Source organism: Triturus cristatus, chromosome 6 (genome assembly GCF_964204655.1).
Source record: "Triturus cristatus chromosome 6, aTriCri1.1, whole genome shotgun sequence".
In the NCBI taxonomy this organism is placed as follows: Eukaryota; Metazoa; Chordata; class Amphibia; order Caudata; family Salamandridae; genus Triturus; species Triturus cristatus.
Genome location: NC_140589.1, coordinates 1,353,559,319 through 1,353,579,363, shown reverse-complemented (window position 1 = coordinate 1,353,579,363; position 20,045 = coordinate 1,353,559,319). Strand labels below are relative to the sequence as shown.

Here is a 20,045-nt window from a genome sequence, read left to right as displayed (position 1 = left end):
TTCCTGGCACCTTGCAGGGTTTGAGGGAGTGAAACATCAACTGAAGACATCAGTTGCAATGAGCTTGTGAGGAGCTGCTGCTAAGGACCTGTTAGCCATGGCCACCTATTAAGCCTGGACCTAAGATGGTGGTAATCATAGCGACCTGAGCATGGTGTAGTTCTGGGAAAGTGCTATGAGTGAGGTAGCAGTGAGCACGGATTATATGGAAGGGACCACGTCCCGGACCTTGATGCCACCCATGGCTATGGGCCCATGGGGATTGGCTTGCACTGTGCTGGTACAAAAAGCAAATGTCCCCTTGCTGACTCCGCACTAGATTAGAAGGAAACTCAACTCACTCCTCACCATTCAAATACACACTATGGTAGAAGAGTTTAAAAAGCCCATGTAATAGACAACAAAAATTTGTAGTCCAAAACAGAAATGGTCACAAGGGTTTTTTTTTTAAAAAAAATGTATACAAGTATTTTGGTATAATAATATTGGTTAAAATACAATTGCATATCGCCTAGATGGTTTTCAATTAAACAAAACCCACAAATTCCATACATTTAATACACTTTCTTTAAAAGAATTGGATCACCCAATATTAGGAGAAAAAACATACAGTATACTCTGTCATCAAAAGAACATATTAGTTGGGGCCATTAACTGTGACCTGGTATAATAGATCGTGTACTTGTATGTGCAGGTCCAGCCACTTCTACGAATTATGTAACAAATGCATCGACACATTTCATTGGTATTTGTTATATTATTCCCATCTTTTTCAAGACAATAGACACTCCAAGTTGTACTGTATGATTGTCCCAGAGGATCCTCGTATCCAACTGTAAACATGCATTTTCAAAACCCCTTCCTCAGGTTTTAAAACTTGGAACCCAGACTCTCGATTATCCTGGTTTTGTATAATTAAAATCTTTTTGCAATCTTTAGTTACCAGTCCACGACTTGGAAATATAAGGCACAAATGTCGCACTTGGAAATGAATCCACCCGACCTCACTGTATAGAGTTCGTTTTAATGTCTATACTGCCTCATACTAAAATCTTGACTGCTTTAATCAAGAATGTAATCCTCGAATGGCAGCGATAGTTAAGCAAGGACTTGTACCTTTGCTATCGTAGAATCTCTGACCAACAAATACACAGAGCTTCAATAATCCTCTGCGTACCGGCAGGCATATTACTGTGCTGGGCCTGGGAGGAGCAGTCATGCTTCTGCATGTGCAAGACTGGCCTGGCCAGACTTTGTCTTGATTGGGATGGGTCCTAGATGAAACATCTGCTCAGGCATGATGCAGGTTGTGGAATTATGGGACGGTCACCCACTCAGTCTCCCTTTTAGTTTCTGTAGCGACTGCTCCCCCTTTTCCGAATGCCTAGGATGCTCTGGTGCCCTCTGTAGCATGCCTTCAGAGCCAGCTGCCCTATCCAGAACAATAGTGAGGGTGCACAATTACATTGACCTTAACCACAGGAGTGGCCAACCATGAGGAGCTGGATTTATTTTTAAGCTGAATCAATGTATTTGGTGATGGCTGTCAAAGACTTGTGTGCATGACACTGGCACCACTTGTCTTGTACAAGTAACCATCACTCTTTTAGATAGCTGTTGTTGATTTGCAGTGTGCTGTCCCCGCAATATAGATATAGAAGCTTGAGAGTAGATTGCTTGGGCTACATGCACGAGTAACCACAAACCACTCCTTGATCATTGCCCATTTTGTAATGCATGCTCCTGGGGGTGGAAGGAAGGAGACAGTCTCCTCCTTTAGGATCACCTGTCACAGAATGGGCCTGTTAAAGGGATGCAGCTTGGTGTGATGGCTTCTGCGAAAGCAAAAAAAAGTTTGTTTGAGATATACTATTAAAACTCACTTGTACACGTCAAACCACACCACAGGACTCGTTAGGAGGGAAGGATGAAAGTGGTGAGGCAGACTACGTACACTCTGAGGGGGCAGTGGCTAAGCATTTAAGTCTCACTTTATTCTCATGGTGCATCCTCTAAGCCCACGGCTTCCTTCATAGAAAGGAACAGAAGGCATTTCTTAAACATTCTGCACTTCACCGCTTCTAATGTTGCCTCATGCTTGTCCTGTGAGAGATCACCTGAAGCCTATAGCTAAGTGCACAGCCATTTTCATGATGTAGAATGGTCAACACGCTCCTTTGGATAGGATTGTCCTATTTCACGGAATAGTGCCCACACAAAAGGGGTATGGTAGCTTATTCACCGTATTCTCACTGGATGTGATGTCTTAGGGAAACAAAATACCAAGAGTGGATGGAGAAGCCTCACGTGCCTTATGACATGCTTTATCTGTTAGTACTAGGATAGTACAACCATCTTGGTCTCTCAAAGTAGTACTGGCTAAACGAGGGGGTCCAGTCCAAACATTAAAACTGCCTCTGTATGTACCCAAGAATGTTTATTTTATGGGTACACAAGGCAGGGTAAATAACCAATTTAAGATGAAATCATGAGCGGATGTCTCAGTCATACTTCCTGGGTACAATCTGCCAACATATTTTGGCCCCCGAGAGCTTAAAATGGGTCTTGAGCCTTCGTCAGGGCAGCATGGGTACCTCTAAAGTCGGTCCTATGGCCTCATGCACCATGCAGGTAAGAATAGTTCTTTCCTGCTAAGGTCCTTTTTTTTTTTTTTGTTTTTTTTTGTTTAACCCTTTCCCCAGGAGTTCGAGACCAGTCTCACCAGAGGGGGACTGTTCTTGTAGTCCATCACCTGTTCCTGTAGTCCATCCACCTATCCGACCACTGATGATGAAAAACACGCTGGCGGTGGCCTACCTCGTGTGCACATGAGGACGTAGGGGTACATGGTCTGTGCCAGTTTGGGCTGTCTGAGGCCGAAACAGAGTGTGCGAGGTCAGTGGGGAGTCCACTCCACAGGGCTCCCCAGTAGACCTCGCTGTCTCAAACGCACTCCTCTTCCTCACAGTGGTCTTGGCAGGCAGACTTGCGCTCCAGGACAGGTATTCTTGGATTTCCCAGAGTGATGTTCACTCAAACAGCTGGAAAACATGCAGGCCTTTTTTCCCCCCAGTCCTGGTCAGGCAGAAGTCTTTCAGAGCTTTCCATCTTCTCAGCCTCTCTGGCTGCTTGGTAGATGAGTTTTTGGGGTCTCAATATGCCCTTTGCATAGTCCATTTTTAGACCCCAAAATGCTTTTTAGGATTTGATTCTTTGAAGTTTTATGTTGGGGCTCTGCTTCTTTTGAAGTACCCACTACTCTCTTCCTATTCGACTCCAAAGCTAATACCCCCACAAAACAGACAATGGGAGTGACTTAAGTTCACATCTGAATCGGCCACAGTGATCTGTGCATCCAAAGTGTAGCCCAGGGCCCAGCCCTACTCTTTATGATACTCTTATCAGCCATATCTCCTTCCTGAGATGTGACCAGGCACCTTCCTTGTGACCTCTCAATGAATCGAAGAGTGCCTTTTGTGTAGAGAGCCTGGCTCTTCCCTGCTCCAGTGTGCCTAGTGCCACGAGGGCATATAGGGCTTTCATATAATGTAGTAAGTTCTAACATGGGAGGCTCCAACCATGTTGCAGGGTCATCATTCTGTCTGAATAGCCCATCATTAACTGCAGTAATGTGGTATGCCCCATCGTACATTGATTTCACACTCTTATCAAAACCACCCATGGAATATGGTCCGCTCATATAAAGGAACAGGAGTATTCCTTCATTGCATCAGGACATTGAAGGGATGCATTTGATTCCACAAGGTATAAAGTAGCTTAGGAAGGTTTGCACTTTTAATTTCAATGTTGGTATCTTTAAACTCTCAACTGTATTGATTAGTAAAATGAATGAAGTCAAGCCCTAATTAACTGTGGTAATCTTATGCAGATCACTTAAAAGGAGTTTATACCGTCTAACTACAAGCAATCTGTTTTTCAGAACCTCCCCCCTTCGGTTGTGGCTAATGTTGGTGGAAAGATTTTTACATTTGGTTCATACAGGCTTGGAGTTCACACAAAAGGTATGGATGCTACACTATAGTTCATAAGACGCTATTTTTATTTGTTTTTTTCACTCTGTTTGGGGTGGGTAGTTGAATAACAGTTGGACAATATGACCAACATTACATGTTCACATGCTTGCTGTATTTTAAATGATTACATTATTGAAGCCGAAATATATAAATCTTCCTGGTTGCTTTTCTTATTAACCAACCGCTGTTACCGTGGGTGTATTTTTTCAATTGCCTGTATTTTATTGTACAAGTTGGTCATTTCAGGAATTTTGCAGGTAGTGTTCTGTACTGGCCATAAGAGTATATAGCAGCTGACTTTGTGGTAGACCATGCTGGCTGACAAGTGGATTCTTTCTTATTGCCAGTTTTTTTAAAGCTCATTGACGCACTCGAATTGGTTAAGTGCTGGATGCCTAATCGTGCTGCATCACAAGCCCCTTCCCTTCTGACTTCTTAGCCAGACAGGGAGCTATCACAATGGCAAACGTTGAGAGGGGGGAATCCGAAAATCTAGACAAACGGCATTAAGGTAATTTATTGTGGTACATAAGGCAATTGAACCATACCAACACCTCGATGTACCCAGTGATGCATTCTTGAATCAACCAGTCACCCCCACAATCAAATTTGCAAGTTAAAATAAGAAACATGGAAACGCTACAAACCAATAAATAAGTGCACGGTGTGAACTATTTATTCTCGGTCTACATACCATTATAAAGTGATCCGAAATCGCAATCCTTTGAATAAGTCCGTGAGGGTGTCTTATCTGACCATTCTCAATATGCAACCTTCCATTTACATGAACGTAGTATATATTCTGATCTCATGTATGCACAGATGCAATTATAAAATGCTGTCCTGTGGACTCCCAGTTGAACATTTACTTGCGTTCTTCCTAAACCTAGGCACAGGATAAGGGATTGCATTATTGCTCCAGCATACTCTCTACCACAGGTATAAACCAGGGTGTTTACCCAGATTCGGTAGCAAGCTCCATAGAGCTTTTATTATCCTGAAACCATGTTACATCGTACATATTTGTCACACTTTTGTTTTGTGTTGGTTAATTAAATCCAGAAACTTGATGTAGCCAACCTGAGTTAACCCAGTAGATTAACGTGAGGAGACAACCTTCAATAATAAAGCTTAATTTATTGTGGTGGTAGTTTGAGTGTTTTTTTTGTTTTTACTCTTGCAGAATTTTCCATTACTTTCTTGTTTTGCTGTACAATGTGTTTTCCAAATTTGTCCCCAAGTACTAACTTCTCAACATTTTCAGCTAAAAACTTGGAGATCTCCTAGCTGTTAATGTTTGTTGTGTTATGTACATTATAGTGCATTTTTAAGCATGAAGGGATAGATTTGTCAGCGGTGCAATAAGAATTAGCATGCTGATTTGTGCCATGACTTGCTTGCTTGAACTATTTTTTAACTGACCTGCTTAATCTGTCCCGCTTCTTTTGTAAAAGTCTACCGGCTTGTTTCTTAGTTCTTGGAGCCTGTCGCAAGCTGGCAAAATTGTGCATGCATGATGGTGCGTTTTTTGTTTTTGTTTTTTTTCTTTGTGCGTATTTAATTCATGTACTCATTGCTTCCATTTCATCTGTTATAGTGAATTAATTGTAGCCATTGCATCGGAGTGGTTTATGAAGTACACAGTTCAGTTTTAAAGTTAATCTAATAGAGCTTAAGTGGCTGGAGTGCAGAGCCTTATCCTTACCTTTTTTTTTTTCTTGCAGGTGCTGACATTGATGCACTCTGTGTGGCCCCTCGCTATGTGGAAAGGTCAGACTTCTTTCAAAGCTTTATTGACAAGCTGAAGCCCCTGGCTGGAGTCAAAAACCTAAGGGCAAGTGTTCTGTTTGTATTCAAATTGGAAACTGCATCATTTGTTGGGATCTCGATGATGAAGTGCAAATAAACCTAAAGTGCGTTCTGTAAAAATGTAGTTCAGTTTCCAAACCGTGCACACTTTTAATCCCACAACCACCAGATGATTGATTTCTATTGAATAACATATTTGTTTTAATTTAAATAAGCCTCCTGTTTAAGTTGAATTACTGTTCCAACATTCGATCTTTCATTGGTATCGTGATTTCTAGTATTACCTGTGGTCAGGGTGGGGATTTGTGGCACATTTCACCTCCACAACCACACACACACACACGCACACTCATACCTGTCAGACAGTTTTGGAGGTGATCATTGAAAAGCAAGTTTGAAGAGCAAGTAACCTTGTACCACAAAGGACCTTGTTCAAGAGGCAGCGTATTTCACTCCTTAGCCATGTATAAACTCATGGCTGCTAAGCCCGCCACTCCTGGTGATGAGCCCTTGTTTTGGGTAGTTCACTCTTAAACCTTTTTTTTTTCTTACATCTGCCATATTTATACGCCCCCCCCCCCCCCCCCCTTTCCCAACACATCTTGTGGATTCTAAAGGTACCCAGTGTTTGTAGATCTGTATCATTTAACGATGTATTGGGATGTGACTTTACAACAAATGTACTGGACAACATTTTTATATATATGTAATCTTTTACCAATTGGTTTCATACTGAAAAGACTTTGATCAAAATGCTTGTACAGACCAGCCGTTACATTACCTTTTGCTATCTGACCAATTACTGATGTGAAACTTGTGCCACGTTAAGTTTTCTGTTGTCTGTCGTTCTGCATCCTTCCTTTCCTTGCTCCCATGCGTCAAGTCGGGATCCCCCGCCGACATCTGCCCGGCCTATATTTTGCGCGATATTTTCCTCACTTGCCCATCTCCCCTCCCCCCCCCTTATCTTTCTTAATGAGACCCTCAGATCAGGCACTGTCCCTTCATGTCATAAATCAGCCACCATCGTTCCGATTTTGAAAAAAACAGGCGCAGATCCCACAGCACTAGTAAACTATCGGCCCATCTCCCTCCTTCCCTACCTGGCCAAGGTCCTCGAACGCCATGTAAGCAAAGTCCTCAGCTCTTTTATAGAGGACAGCGGCTATTTATCACCTTGCCAAGCGGGATTCCGCCCCCTCCATTCCACAGAAAAAGTGGTGCTCTGTTATCGGAGCGGGGCAAGACGCCAATCTTTCCCAAGCATTGGTTCTCCTCGATTTGTCGGCCGCCTTCGACACGGTTGATCATACCATCCTCCTCTCCCGTGCCGAGGCGGCAGGCATTGGAGGTTCTACCCTGGCTTAGATCAGCTCGTTCTTGAGACCGTTCACAAGCAGTCCACTTGGCAAACTTTTCCTCCGAGGCCTGCAAAGTGCTGTGTGGCGTCCCTCAGGGCTCTTCCCTCTCCCCCCTTTTTAATCTATACATCTGCCCGCTCATTCGTGCTTTGCAGAGGATGGAGGTCACTGTGTTTAATTACGCTGATGACCTCCAACTCATTTTTAACCTCTCTAACTCCCCTGATTCGATTTCCAATTTCCAGTCAGTGATGGTCTTTATCAGGGAATGGATGTGCTTTAACCACCTCAAGCTCAACCCTGATAAGACCGAGCTTCTTCTCACTGGCGGTAAACTCAACCCTTGGTCTCCCTTCTTTTGGCCCCCCACCTTTGGTCCCCCTCCTTCTCTCTCCCACCGTCAAGACATTGGGAATTACTTTCAACCAACAACTGACCCTACATTCCCAGATTAGCACAGTGGTTTCTTCCTGTTTTTTTACCTTGCGCATCATTCGCAAAATCTCACGGTTCTTTTCCTTTTCAGCCCTCAAATTGATCTTGATTGCCATGGGCCTTTCCCGGTTGGACTATGGGAATGCCCTATACAACGGCGCCCCCTTATACGCCATCCGGAGGCTCCAACTGGTGCAAAACCAAGCCGCCCGCCTGGCATATGGTTTACCCAAATCACACCATACTACTCCCCTTCTCAGATCCCTCCATTGGCTCCCAATCCGAGAAAGGGCCGGGCAATCCCAGCTTTCTCACTCAACACCCGACACCGGAGTCTGGTTGTCCAGGCTTCTACCTCGCCGAGTGCATTCCCTTCTGCTCCACTGGACAAGGAATCTAGGAAACTGGAGCGGTTTGGGAAAAAGGTTTCCACTTCTGCCAGTTCTGGGTTGCGAGCGGTGAATACTGCATGCCTGTTGGGATGCTAGTCCCATACTGTGTGGGACACCGTGGCACAGGTGCTACCTCAGTGCCCTGTGGAGACGTGGGTGATTCTCTCCCAGGCCATTACTGAGGGAAGAGATGCTGCTAAATTTACCATCCGTTGTGGGCTTGACACGGCCGAGTCTCTCGGCTGGGCACTTTCCACGATTGGCGCTGCACGGTTACGCTTGGCTTAGAACTACTGGCTTCTCCGGGGATGTCCAGAACACCCTGCTGGACTTGCCTTTTGATGGCACACGCCTCTTTGGTGACCAGGCAGATAGCACCCTGGAACTGTTTAAGGACTCTCGAGCTACAGCCCAGTCCTTGGGTCTAGCCACCACGTGTACTCCCTCGTGGTCTGCTTTTTGCTCCTTTCGAGGTCAGGGTTGAGGCGTCCAGGCACGTTCCTTTCAAACCCGCAAACTTGTGCAGCTGCATTCTCAGCGCAGCTGTGGACGTGGGACTCGCTGGGGGTGGGTCCAGAGGAGAGCGTGCAGGGTCAGTCCACCACCGCCCCTGCTGCCGCTGCCTCAAAACCTTCCTAGTCTGGTGTTTTTCAGGCCCACCAGATGCCAGTGGGTGGCAGGATTCACCATCACCTTCCCCCACTGGCGCGCCATCACCTCGGACAGGTGGGTTCTGCAAATAGTCTGAAGGGGCTACTCCCCTTCGAGTCTACCTCTCCAGCCATGCCACCTCTGTTCCACTGCATGTCGGGGTATCACTTGGCGCTTCTCCAGCAGGAAGTTGCAAGCCTCTTGGCTAAGGGGGCCATGGAGCGCGTTCCGTCGCCAGATGTAGGTCGTGGTTGTTCCCACTACTTCGTGGTTCCGAAGAAGGACAAGGGCCTGCATCCTATCTTGGACCTCCGGAAAGTCAACTGCTTCCTCCGGAAGGTGAAGTTCAAGATGCTCACGCTCACTCTTGCTCAGGTCTTGTCTGCCCTAGACCCACAAGATTGGCTGGTAGCGTTGGACTTGCAGGATGCTTATTTTCATATCCCCATCCTGCCAGCCAGCTGGTGTTACCTACAGTTCACGGTAGGCACAAGCACTTTCAGTTCACCGTGCCCCCTTTCGGCCTTACCAGCGCCACTCAGATGTTCACAAAAGTGATGGCGGTGGTCGCAGCTCATCTGCGCAGATCAGGGGTTTCAGTCTTCCCCCTATCTCGACTACTGGCTGTTGAAGGCAGGCTCGCCCCAGGCAGCTGTCTTCCACCTCCAGACTACGGCCGACCTCCTGCATTTGCTGGGGTTTTCCATCAATATGCCGAAGTCGTACCTGATTCCCTCTCGGAAGCTCTTCATCAGAGCAGTTTTGGACACAGCGCAGTTTCTGGTTTATCCTCCTGAACAGCGAGTCGGTACATTCGGGCTATGATTCTGATCTTTCAGCCCTGGTCCTGGGTTTCGGTCAGGAAGACCCTGAGGCTGCTGGGCCTCATGGCCTCCTGCATCCTGCTGATCTATCATGCCAGATGGCATATGTGGGACCTGAAGTTCCAGTGGACGCAGCATCGGGGGAACCCGTCCGACTACGTCCAGATCTCGGAGGGCACTGTACAGGACTTGCAGTGGTGGCTCACGGACCAACGTTGGGTCAGCGGCAGATCCCTCTACCTTCCCCAACTGGAGCACACCGTAGTGAAGGACGCGTCCCTCCTGGGAAGGATCGGCCACATGGGAGAGGTGGAGATCAGAGTCCTCTGGTCTCCGGCGGAGTCCAAGCTCCATATCAACCTTTTGGAGCTCAGGGCGATCCTACTTGCACTGAAAGCATTCCTTACCTCTGTCAAGGGGAGAGAAGTGTAGGTGTTCAGACACCACTGCCATCTGCAACAAGCAGGGCAGGGTGGGGTCGTGGACCCTATGTCAAGAGGCTCTACGTCTCTGGACGTGGCTGGAACGTCAAGGCATTTCCTTGGTGGTTCAACACCTGGCAGGTACCCTGAACGTCAGGGCGGACGAGCTCAGCCGCAGGTGCATGATGGATCATGAATGGCGTCTTCACTCTGAAGTGGCGCAAGGTCCCTTTCAGCAGTGGGGAGAACCTTGGTTAGATCTATTCACCACCGAAGAGAACGCGCAATGTCAGCAGTTCTGCGCGTATGAGTTTCCAAGACGGCACTCGCTTGGAGACCCTTTCCGTTGAGAGTGGAGTTGCGGTCTATTGTACGCTTTACCGCCTATACTACTTCTACCTCTACCCAGAGTGCTGAAGATCAGACGCGACCGGCCCCAAGTCATTCTTGTGGCCCCAAGTCATTCTTGTGGCCCCAAGTCATTCTTGTGGCCCCAAGTCATTCTTGTGGCCCCAAGTCATTCTTGTGGCCCCAAGTCATTCTTGTGGCCCCAAGTCATTCTTGTGGCCCCAAGTCATTCTTGTGGCCCCAAGTCATTCTTGTGGCCCCAAGTCATTCTTGTGGCCCCAGACTGGGCTTGAAGAGTTTGGTATCCCGAGCTACTCAGTATGAGTATGGATCAAACTGCCTATTCGGGAGGATCTTCTGTCGCAGCAACAGGGTACGGTCCTCCACCCGAACCTGTCCAGCCTCCACCTCCTTGTGTGGAGATTTATTGGAGGCAGCTGATTCCATTTGACTTGCCTCCTGAAGTCTGTAATGTGATTCTGGCAGTCAGGCGTTCCTCCTCTAAAACTGTTTCCGCCTGTCGGTGGAAATAATTTGTGGCATGGTGCACAGCGAAAGCTATAGATCCTTTCTGCCCCTCTTTCTGAGGTCCATTTGTTCCTTTTCTCTTTGGCCCAGCAGGGCTCTGCTTTGGGCACTATCAAGGGCTACCTTTCTGCTCTTTCAGCCTTTCTTGGGCTGCCCGATCAGCCCTCTATTTTCAAGTCCCCAGTTGTCAACAGATTTCTCAAAGGCATTACTCACCTTTTCCTTCCTGTTCCTTTTGTGAAGCTTCAATGGGACTTGAACCTGGTTCTCACATACTTGATGTGCGCTCTTTGAACATCTTCATAACTGTCCTTTGCGGTTATTAACTGTGAAAACGGTCTTCCTGGTGGCCATCACCTCCGCTCGGCGGGGGAGTGAGCTCCAAGCTCTTTCCTGTAAACCTCCTTTCCTGGCGATTCATCCGGACAAGGTTGTGCTTTGACCACGTCCCTCCTTTCTACCAAAAGTAGTTTGTCTTTCATCTCTGGCGATCTGTCACTCTGCCCACTTTCTTTCTGCCTCCACACCCTTCCAGAGAAGAGGAGAGGCTCCACCGTCTGACCCGAAATGTGTGCTTTCATTCCATCTCAACCGCACATAACAGTTCCGGGTGGATGACCAACTCTTTGTTGGCTACGTGGGCGCCAATAAATGCCGGGCTGTGCACAAGCAAACTATATCCCGATGGGTTGTCTTGTGCATTGAAGCCTGTTACTCTTTAACTAAAAAGGAACCTCCGGTTGGGCTGCGCGCCAATTCTACCAGGGCGACCGCAGCTACTACAGCCTTGGGACGCAGTGTCCCCATGCAAAACATCTGTCAGGCAGCCACTTGGGCCTTGTTGCATACTTTCTCTAAGTACTATTGCCTTGACTGTCGGGTCCGGAGAGACGGCTTCTTTGGCTGATCTGTTTTCCATGACTTTCTGGTGTAATCTCACTTCGCAGACCCACCACTGGGGCTGGTATTGCTTGGGTATGTATTCCAAGGTAAGGAATCTATTACTAACGTGTCTTTCAGATGCACAAGTTACTTACCATGGAGCCTTCCCTGCCGCTCCCCCAGACAGAATCCAAGAGGCTGGACAGCTTGGGAAAGAAAATGTGTTCTTCCACCAGGCTTGCATTGCAGTCTGTGAGCACCACATGCTTCTTGGGCTGCTACTCCCACACGCTGTGGGAAATGGTTGCGCAAGTGCTGAGACAGGTCACAGAGGAGTCCCGAGCCATCCTCTCCTAAGCGGTTCTAACGGGAGATATGCAGCAAAGTTCACTATACGTTGTGGACTGGACACGGCCAACTCACTGGTCAGAACAGTTTTGTCGACAGTGGCCCTCAAATGCCTGGTTGAGAATGTCTGGCTGGTCGGAGGATGTCCAAGCTTCCCTCATGGACATGCCCTTTGTTGGCACCCATCTCTTTGGAGACAAAGCAGACTCTGCACTGGAGCACCCGAAGGACTCGTGGGCTACAGCCAAGTCCTTGAGCCTCTCAGCTGCCATATGTCATCCCCAGTCTGCCTTTCGTGGCCACAGAAGGGTCTTTATATGTGCCAACCCTCTCCCAGCCACTGAGCCATGCAAGCTTCTCCACCTCTGCATAGATGAGGGCGAAGTTCCTACCAGCCTTGTGCTTCAGGTAGCCAGCGGTCTGGTCCAGCCATCACTCCCCCCCCCCCCCAAACCCCCCCCCCCCCCCCCCCCCCCCCCATCCCCATTCCCCACCCTGCAGCTGCTGCCTCTGAACCTTCCTAATCTTGCCCTTTTAGATCTTGGATGTCCAGTTAGTGGCAGGATCTGCCATGACCTCCACCACTGGCAGTTCATTACATTGGAGAGGTGGGTTCTGCAGATCATTTCAAGGGGCCACTACCTCCACTTCAAGACTACCCATCCCTAAATGCCACAGTCGTCTTAACGGCTGTTGGAGGATCACTGGTCCCTGCTCCAAGCAGTCATGGCTCTCTTGGCCAAGGTATCCATACAGGGTTTTGGTGCCCGAAGTAGGCAGTGGTTGCTATTCCAGCTACTTTTCGGTCCCCAAAATGACAAGGGTGTTTGATTTATTCTATATCTGATCCCTCTACTCCTTCCTCAAAAAGCTCTGGATGCTCAAATTTGCTCCGGTCTTGTCTGACCTGTACCCAGAAGACTGGACGGTAGCATTGGACTTGCAGGGCACTTATTTTCACATCCCCGCCGTGCCTTCCCATTGGTGCTACCTTCAGTTTTCGGTCTTGTCACAAGCATTTTTAGATCGCCATGCTCCCTTTTGGTCTTACCAGCACCTCTTGGGTGTGTCTGTTAACTGATGGGATAACTGTGGTCACAGCTCATCTTCGCAGGTCAGGGGTACCAGTTTTCCCCATACTTGACAAGTGGCTGTGGAAGGCTGGCTCGCCCCACACTGCTGTCTCCCACCTCCATACTACAGCAAACCGTGTGCATTAACTGGAGTTCACCATCAACATGCTGAAGTCACACCGGAATACGCTTCCTTACATGGGAGTTGTTCTGGACACAGTGCAGTTTTAGGCTTATTGTTCCAAGCGGCGAGTCCAGTATATTCATTCTATGATACTGTTGTTTCATCCTCTATCCTGGGTTCTGGTGACACTGACTCTGTGGCTGCAGGGCCTCGTGGCCTCCTGCATTCTGCTGGTGATGCATGCCAGATGGCATATGCAGGCTCTGCAATAGGACCTGAAGTTCCAGTAGGTGCAGCATCAGGGGAATCTCCAACATCGTCCAGGTCTAGGAGGAAACTGCAAAGGATCTGCTGTGGTGGCTTACGAACCGCTATTAGGTCAGAGGCAGACCCCATCCCTGCCCCAACCAGATATCACAATAGAGACTGCTGCGTCACACGTGGGATGGGGTAGCCATCTGGGAGAGGTGGATATCAGGGGACTCTGGTCGCCATTGTAATCTGGACTCAACATCAACATGCTGGTTCTCTGTGACACCGGCTCGCATTAAAAGCCTTTCTACCCTCATCAAAGGAATACTAGTATGGTGTTGACTGACAACACAACCGCCATGGTGTACTGCAACAAATGTGGTAGGGTGGGGTCATGGACCCTTTTATCAAGGGGCCTTGCGTCTCTGCACATGGCTGGAACAGTAGGGCATATCACTGATGGTTCAACACCAGGCAGCTTCCCTGAAAGCCAGGTGGACAAACTCAGCCATCGATGCCTAGTGGACCACGAATGTCGTCTCCATCCTGAGGTGGCACAAGGTCTCTTTCAGCATTGGGGAGAGCCTTGGTTAGATCAGTTTGCCTCTGCCAAGAACGCACAGTAGTTTTGTGAATTGGAGTTTCCAAGGCAGGTCTCGCACAGGATCTCTTCGTCTCAAGTGGAGTCCAGGCCTCTCTGTATGCCTTTCCGCCCATACCAATACTGGCCAGAGTTCTCAAGCAGATCAGGAACTAGTGGGCCCAAGTCATCCTTGTGGCTGCGGCCTGGGCACGGAAAGTCTGGTATACCGAGCATGGCCGTCGGTCCTCCAATCAGGCTGCTCCTTTGGGGGGTGGTGGTGGTGGTGGGGGGGGGGCGGCAATCTGTCACCTTGCCCACTTTTTTTATTATTCTCCTCCACATCCCTCTAATGAAGAGGAGCAACTCCGCCGTCTGGACTGTTTTCGTTCTACCTTGACCACATACAAGGGCTCCGAAAGGACAACCAACTCTTCGTTGGGTGTGTTGGTGTGAAGAAAGGCCGGGTGGTGCAGAACCGGACCATCTCTTGATGGGTTATCTGCATCAAGATCTGCTATACACTGGCAAGGAAGCATCGTCCTACAGGCTTACTGGCTCATTCCACTAGAGCTAAGGCTGAACATTTGCCAGGCAGCAACGTGGGGTTCCCTGCACACTTTTACCAAGCATTACTTGCCTGGACATTTGGTTCTGCAAGGGCAGGCATTCAGCCTGTTCTGTCTTGAAGGACTTCTTAGTCTAATTTGTCCACAGACCCACCTCCGGGGATGGTACTGCTCTGGTATCTAGTCAAAGGTAAGGAATCTGTGGCTAGAAGTCTTTTGGATGAACAAGTTGAGCATCTTCAGTAATGCCTTATCTGATAAACAATAGCTGCAGATTCTTACTGACTCGCCCATCTTCCCTGCTATGCGGACACATTTCTAGGGTCAAGGTGAGCCCCTATTAGGGCCTTAGTATAGGCACAGCAGTGTCTGTGCTATTAAGTCCGCGCTTCTTGCGTGGAAAGTCGTGAAAACTGAAGACAGTGTGCTGAGGTAGCGCCTGTATAGGTGACATTGATGTCCTTTCCGACAGACATGCAGAGCCGACAGACGCCACCTACTGGTGCGCAGGGGTACTGCTCAGTTTTCCAGATCCAGTTTGGTGCCTAGGAAAATTCAGAGGTAAGGAATCTGCGGATATATAGTCTACCAGATAAGACGTTATCAAAGGTAATTAACTTGTTTAGTATAGAGGTTCATCAGAACGACCATACTGCAGAGACCTTAATTTATGAAGCGATTAAAATACATATCTGAAAGACACGTTAGTGATAGATTCCTTACCTTAGAATATCCCCAGGCGTCAGACTGGGTACGGAAAGTCTTTTCGTTGCCGTACCCCCTACGCGTCTGTAGGTGGCGCTGGGATGACATCACGGAGACTACTTAGGCGCCACCCATGCGTGCTGACGTCAGTTTCTTTTTCCGCGCCAGCAAGTGCAGATCCGGTTAGAGCAGCTACCTTAGTCACTTTTTGACTACCTTTTTGAGACTTTGTCTCCCTTTTTTCCTTGGTGCACATAGGGATGCCTGGTTTTAAGTCTTGTGGGGCCTACCGTCGCAACATGTCTGTGGCGGACCACCACGATGTTTGCCTCTACTGCCTGGAGACTGATCACGACTCCTGTGACTGTCGGGCCATGGCCCCCGAAGGCCTTGAGGGAGCAATGCAGGACGTTGCTGGAGGTCCAGCACCCATCCCAGAGCTGTTCCAGGTCAAGGGATCGCTAGCGGGGCCGCAGTCGTTGCTCCTCGGGCTCCAAGTCTTTGCCCTCTGATTTGGGTAAGCGACGACATAAAAAGGTCTAAGCGTGTTCGCTCTCCGACGTTCCCCCCCCCCCCCCCCCCCCCCCCCCCGTCGGTCCTCTGATGCGGACGAGGGATGAGAGGGGTTCTGCCCCTGCGGCTCCTTTGGGGCCTGGGAGTCCCGCGGCCTACCCACCTTACCTGGGTCCGTCGGCGACTAACGAACAGGTGCAAGAATTAATTGCTACCATGGACCTCCTTTTTAGGCTTCTGGCTCCCGCGGCGCACCTTCGGGCCCGCTGTCCCGTGTCCAGATCCTGTTGGGCCCCCAGCACCGCCAGCATATCCAGCTTCGGCACCACAGGATCCTGCGCCGTTGGCTCCGGCGCCACGAGGTCCAGCGCTGCCGGCTCCAGCCCCAGCGCCACCCTCTGCTCCGCCTCTGGCGCTGCAGTGAGTGCCATTTGTCCCGCCCTTGCCCTGGTTCAAGGCCCATTTTGTTCCTACCTGCGATCCACATTGGGACGCGGCGCCGGCTCGACCCCGGCCGGTGCCGTTCCTGACGCCATATGTTCCTTCTTCGGCTCCAGCTCTGCCACTGCGGTCTGTTCCCCATGCAACAGAGGTGGAGGACGACTGGGAGGGGGTCTGAGGATCCTCTTGCCCGTCAGCGTGACTCGAGCAGGACTGGGTGGACAACTTGGAGGATGCCGGCGACCTGTCTCTTCTGACCCAGGGTTTGCCTCTCCCCCGCCTACCATTGTCGAGGGCGCCTCCTACACGATGGTGCTCCGTCGGGCAGCTGAGGTCCTCAACCTATATCTTCCCACGGTGGCCCTCAAAACTAATCTCCTCATTGAGGTGCTCCAGACGGCGTCCACTTCGTTGGAGCCCCTGATACTCTTTAACGATGCCCTCACTGACGTCTTGTTGGGCACTTGGTCGAGGCCGGCCACAGGGGCCCCTGTGGATAAGAATGTCGCCAGGCGTCGGTGACCCTGAGAGCCTGGTCATCCAAACCTCGACGTTGCAGAGTGCTTTTCCCACGGCTCTGCCAGATAAGGACTCTAAGGAGCTTGAACAGTTCCTTAAGCTGTTCTCCTCTGCCAGCTTGGGGCTGTGGTCAGTGAACACTGCCTGCTTTTTGGGCGGCTATTCCCACGCAATGTGGGATACGGTTGCACAGGTGTTACCTCACTGTCCTGAGGAGGTCCACGCTGTGCTGTCCCAAGCAGTTGCTGAGGGTAAGGATGCGGCTAAGTTCGCCATTCGGTGTGGTTTGGACACCGCTGACTCGCTGGGCAGGGCGATTTCTACGACTGTGGCACTTCGTCGCCACGCCTGGTTGAGGTCCACCGGGTTCTCGTCCGATGTCCAAAGCTCATCGACATGCCCTTTGATGGTACTTGCCTGTTTGTACAGATAGATCGTTACCGAAGGTAAGTAACTTGTGCGTCATTGTGTATCGGATATTCCTATCATACTGTAATTCTAGGAATGACACCATGGCAAGATGGCGTCACCTGAACACTTGTACACTGCCGCAGCCGCAAACTGTTTACTAATTTGTAAAGCTTAAATGTTGCTTTCCTGCACGCCCGGTAAAATTGATGAAGACGTTAGCCAAAACGCGTCTGTCTGAGTTTGTACAATAAACTGATTAACTCACCCCTGCGAGACAGCACCTACCTGTGAGTGCCCAGGTAAAGGTGGAGAGGAGGAGGAGGAGGAGGAGGAGGGTGGTGGTCCCTCTGTGTCCCTTTGTGTGTCATATCCGTCCTCTGCTGTGGGGGGGGCTTAGAGAAGGTACAAGGCGGCCTTCTTTGCACCAAAGGTCCCTCAGGAGTTAAGTGGACTTCATCCCCCAACCAGTAGTGCACCACGAGCCACGTTTGCAGAGTGGTGGAGAAAGGGGGCTTAGCCTCTGAAGACCTCTTAGCTATAGCACTGTGTGGGACTTATTGGAGATAACAGGAGGGGTAGTTGGGCCCCCCAAGGACGTCCTTGGGGGCCAACTACCTCCAGTAGCAGGGTTGCTGAGACCCCCTTTCTCCACCACTCTGCAAACGCACCCCCTGGCGTACCACTAGTTGGGGGAAGTAGTCCACTTTAGTCCTTAGGCCCTCGGGAGTAAATTGGAATTCATTTCGCAAACCTAATAACGCCAGGAGGTGCGTTGGTAGAGTAGTGGAGAAAAGGGGCATGGCCTCTCACGATCTATCGGGCAATGTCGTTGTCTGGCACTTACTGGAGTTAATAGGGCTTGTTGGCCTCCTAACACCCTCAGCATTCAAGAGGTCTTCATTCCCAATGTACCTCTACGACAGGAGGCGAGTTTACAGAGTGTTGGTGAAGGGGGCGTGGCCTCAGGCGACTTGCTGGAGGTTTTTGAAACTTTTTTAAATGGGGTCTGCATAGCCCCCTTCCCTGGGCAGATTTCAGCCACGAGGACTTCATCTCCAGTCATTTATGAAATGGGGAGGGGGCTGTGCGGCCTACCTCCCAGGATCAATTATGGCCCTGTGACCCCATCCCCTAAGGCCCGACCTTCTTTCCTTTTTAGGTCTCTGCTAGCGAAGGCTGCGCTTGCGCAATCTCGCTCGCGAGATTTAATGACTTGGAGTAGTGGGGCTTTAACCCGCCCCTCTTCTCTCCTCTTCTCCATTGGCTGGCCTCTGAAATGCTGGTCAGCCATTGGAGAAGAGGTTCGTCGCTCCAAACAAGCCCCGTCTCTGTGATTCAGGGGCGTGTTTTTTGTCGTGTTTTTTTTTTTTTTTTTTTTTCCCCTCTGGGCATGTTTAAACACACCCCCGAATCCGAAAACACGCCCCCGAAAACGCCGCTGCCTTTCTCCGAGGCATTTCTGCTTCACCTCGGAGAAAGGCGGTGGTGTCCCGGCGTCCGGACGCATTTGTTAATTTCCAATACTTGTTTTGCCAAAGGCGCTGGTAATAACAATACATTGAGAGCAAGGTTCACTAACAGCGATCACGTCTCGAAACAAACGTGAACTGTACACGTTGGTAGCCGCAATTGGCTGTAGCTGCATTTCCTGTTGCAGTGCAGGAAGCTCGGTGAGCTTTCTCCAGGGCCAACCACCGAGCAGTGCTGAAACTTTTTTCCCAACATGCCCAGCTCTGGCGTGTATGTTTGTGCGAAAGGAGATAGACAGGGCGAGCAGGAAAAAAAAAATGAAGCTAAGATGGCAGCGCTGAGAGTGCAGCTTTCAGTGGGGCAGGAAAGGAGAGGAAGCCACCTTCTGCACTAAGACCAGGAGCAGACCGGTGACTGAGGCTGCCCCATCAGACAAAGGATTTTGCTTAGAAGCCCTGTTATTTGCCCTTGCCTTCAACGTGTGTGTTTTTTACGACGATGCAAAGAACAAGCATTTACAATGCAATTGTCTCGGCATTGTTAAAGTTACAGCTATTGGCATTGCTCATGACCCTCTCAAATGCGAGACCTATTGCATTTGCACCCACACACACCGAGCCACCCACATACACAGAGCCACTCTGAATCAATTGTAAAATAAGATAAAGCTGGAGACAAGGTCGAGAGCAGACGCACAAGACTCCTGTCCTTGGCTCCTGCGCATCCATCACAGCCCCAGCTCAAACAAACTGCCAAACACTCCCAATGAAGAGCTCCGAGGAGCACACAGCCCTGGTCAAGGACAGGTCCAGCTAGCAGAGAATGCCACACATACAGCCACAGAGCCAAAGAGTCCTTCGAAGGCGAGAGGAGGTCCAAGGAATACCACACATATAGCCACAGTGCCAAAGTCCTTCGAAGGCGAGAGGAGGTCCAAGGAATACCACACATATAGCCACAGTGCCAAAGAGTCCTTCGAAGGCGAGAGGAGGTCCAAGGAATAACACACATACAGTGACCGAGCCAAAGAGTCCTTCGAGGCGAGGGGAGGTCAGTCTGGCTGACTATTCAGATATCTGCACCAGAACACAAGCACCTGTGCACTTCCATGCAAGGCCTCAGTCTAGAAATCACCCCTTAGTGTTACAGGAAGAAGTTAATGGTGAAAGGGCAACATGACCAATCCTACTGAACGGTGCCCTCTAGAGAAGCCACTTCGAAGCATGAACACAGAACTACCGTCATTCCAGCCAGTCTCCCCTCTAAAGCCGTGCACTTGGGGCCACTGAAGACGGTCTGTCAATGTTTCCCAGACATTTCTGGGCTGCCTTTGAAAGATTAACTTTTAATGGAC

The 20,045-nt window shown here is 49.6% G+C and overlaps 1 protein-coding gene across 3 annotated transcripts in view; it reads left to right on the top strand.

Annotated features, from left to right (window-relative positions):
- PAPOLG (poly(A) polymerase gamma) overlaps positions 1-20,045 on the top strand; it is a 465,484-nt gene that overhangs the window by 150,771 nt on the left and 294,668 nt on the right. For all 3 annotated transcript variants that reach the window (XM_085612363.1, XM_085612362.1, XM_085612364.1), the window contains exons 4-5: positions 3,941-4,022; positions 5,759-5,872. In XM_085612363.1, the coding sequence (XP_085468489.1) occupies positions 3,941-4,022; positions 5,759-5,872 (196 nt within the window). The remainder of the gene's footprint in view (positions 1-3,940; positions 4,023-5,758; positions 5,873-20,045) is intronic.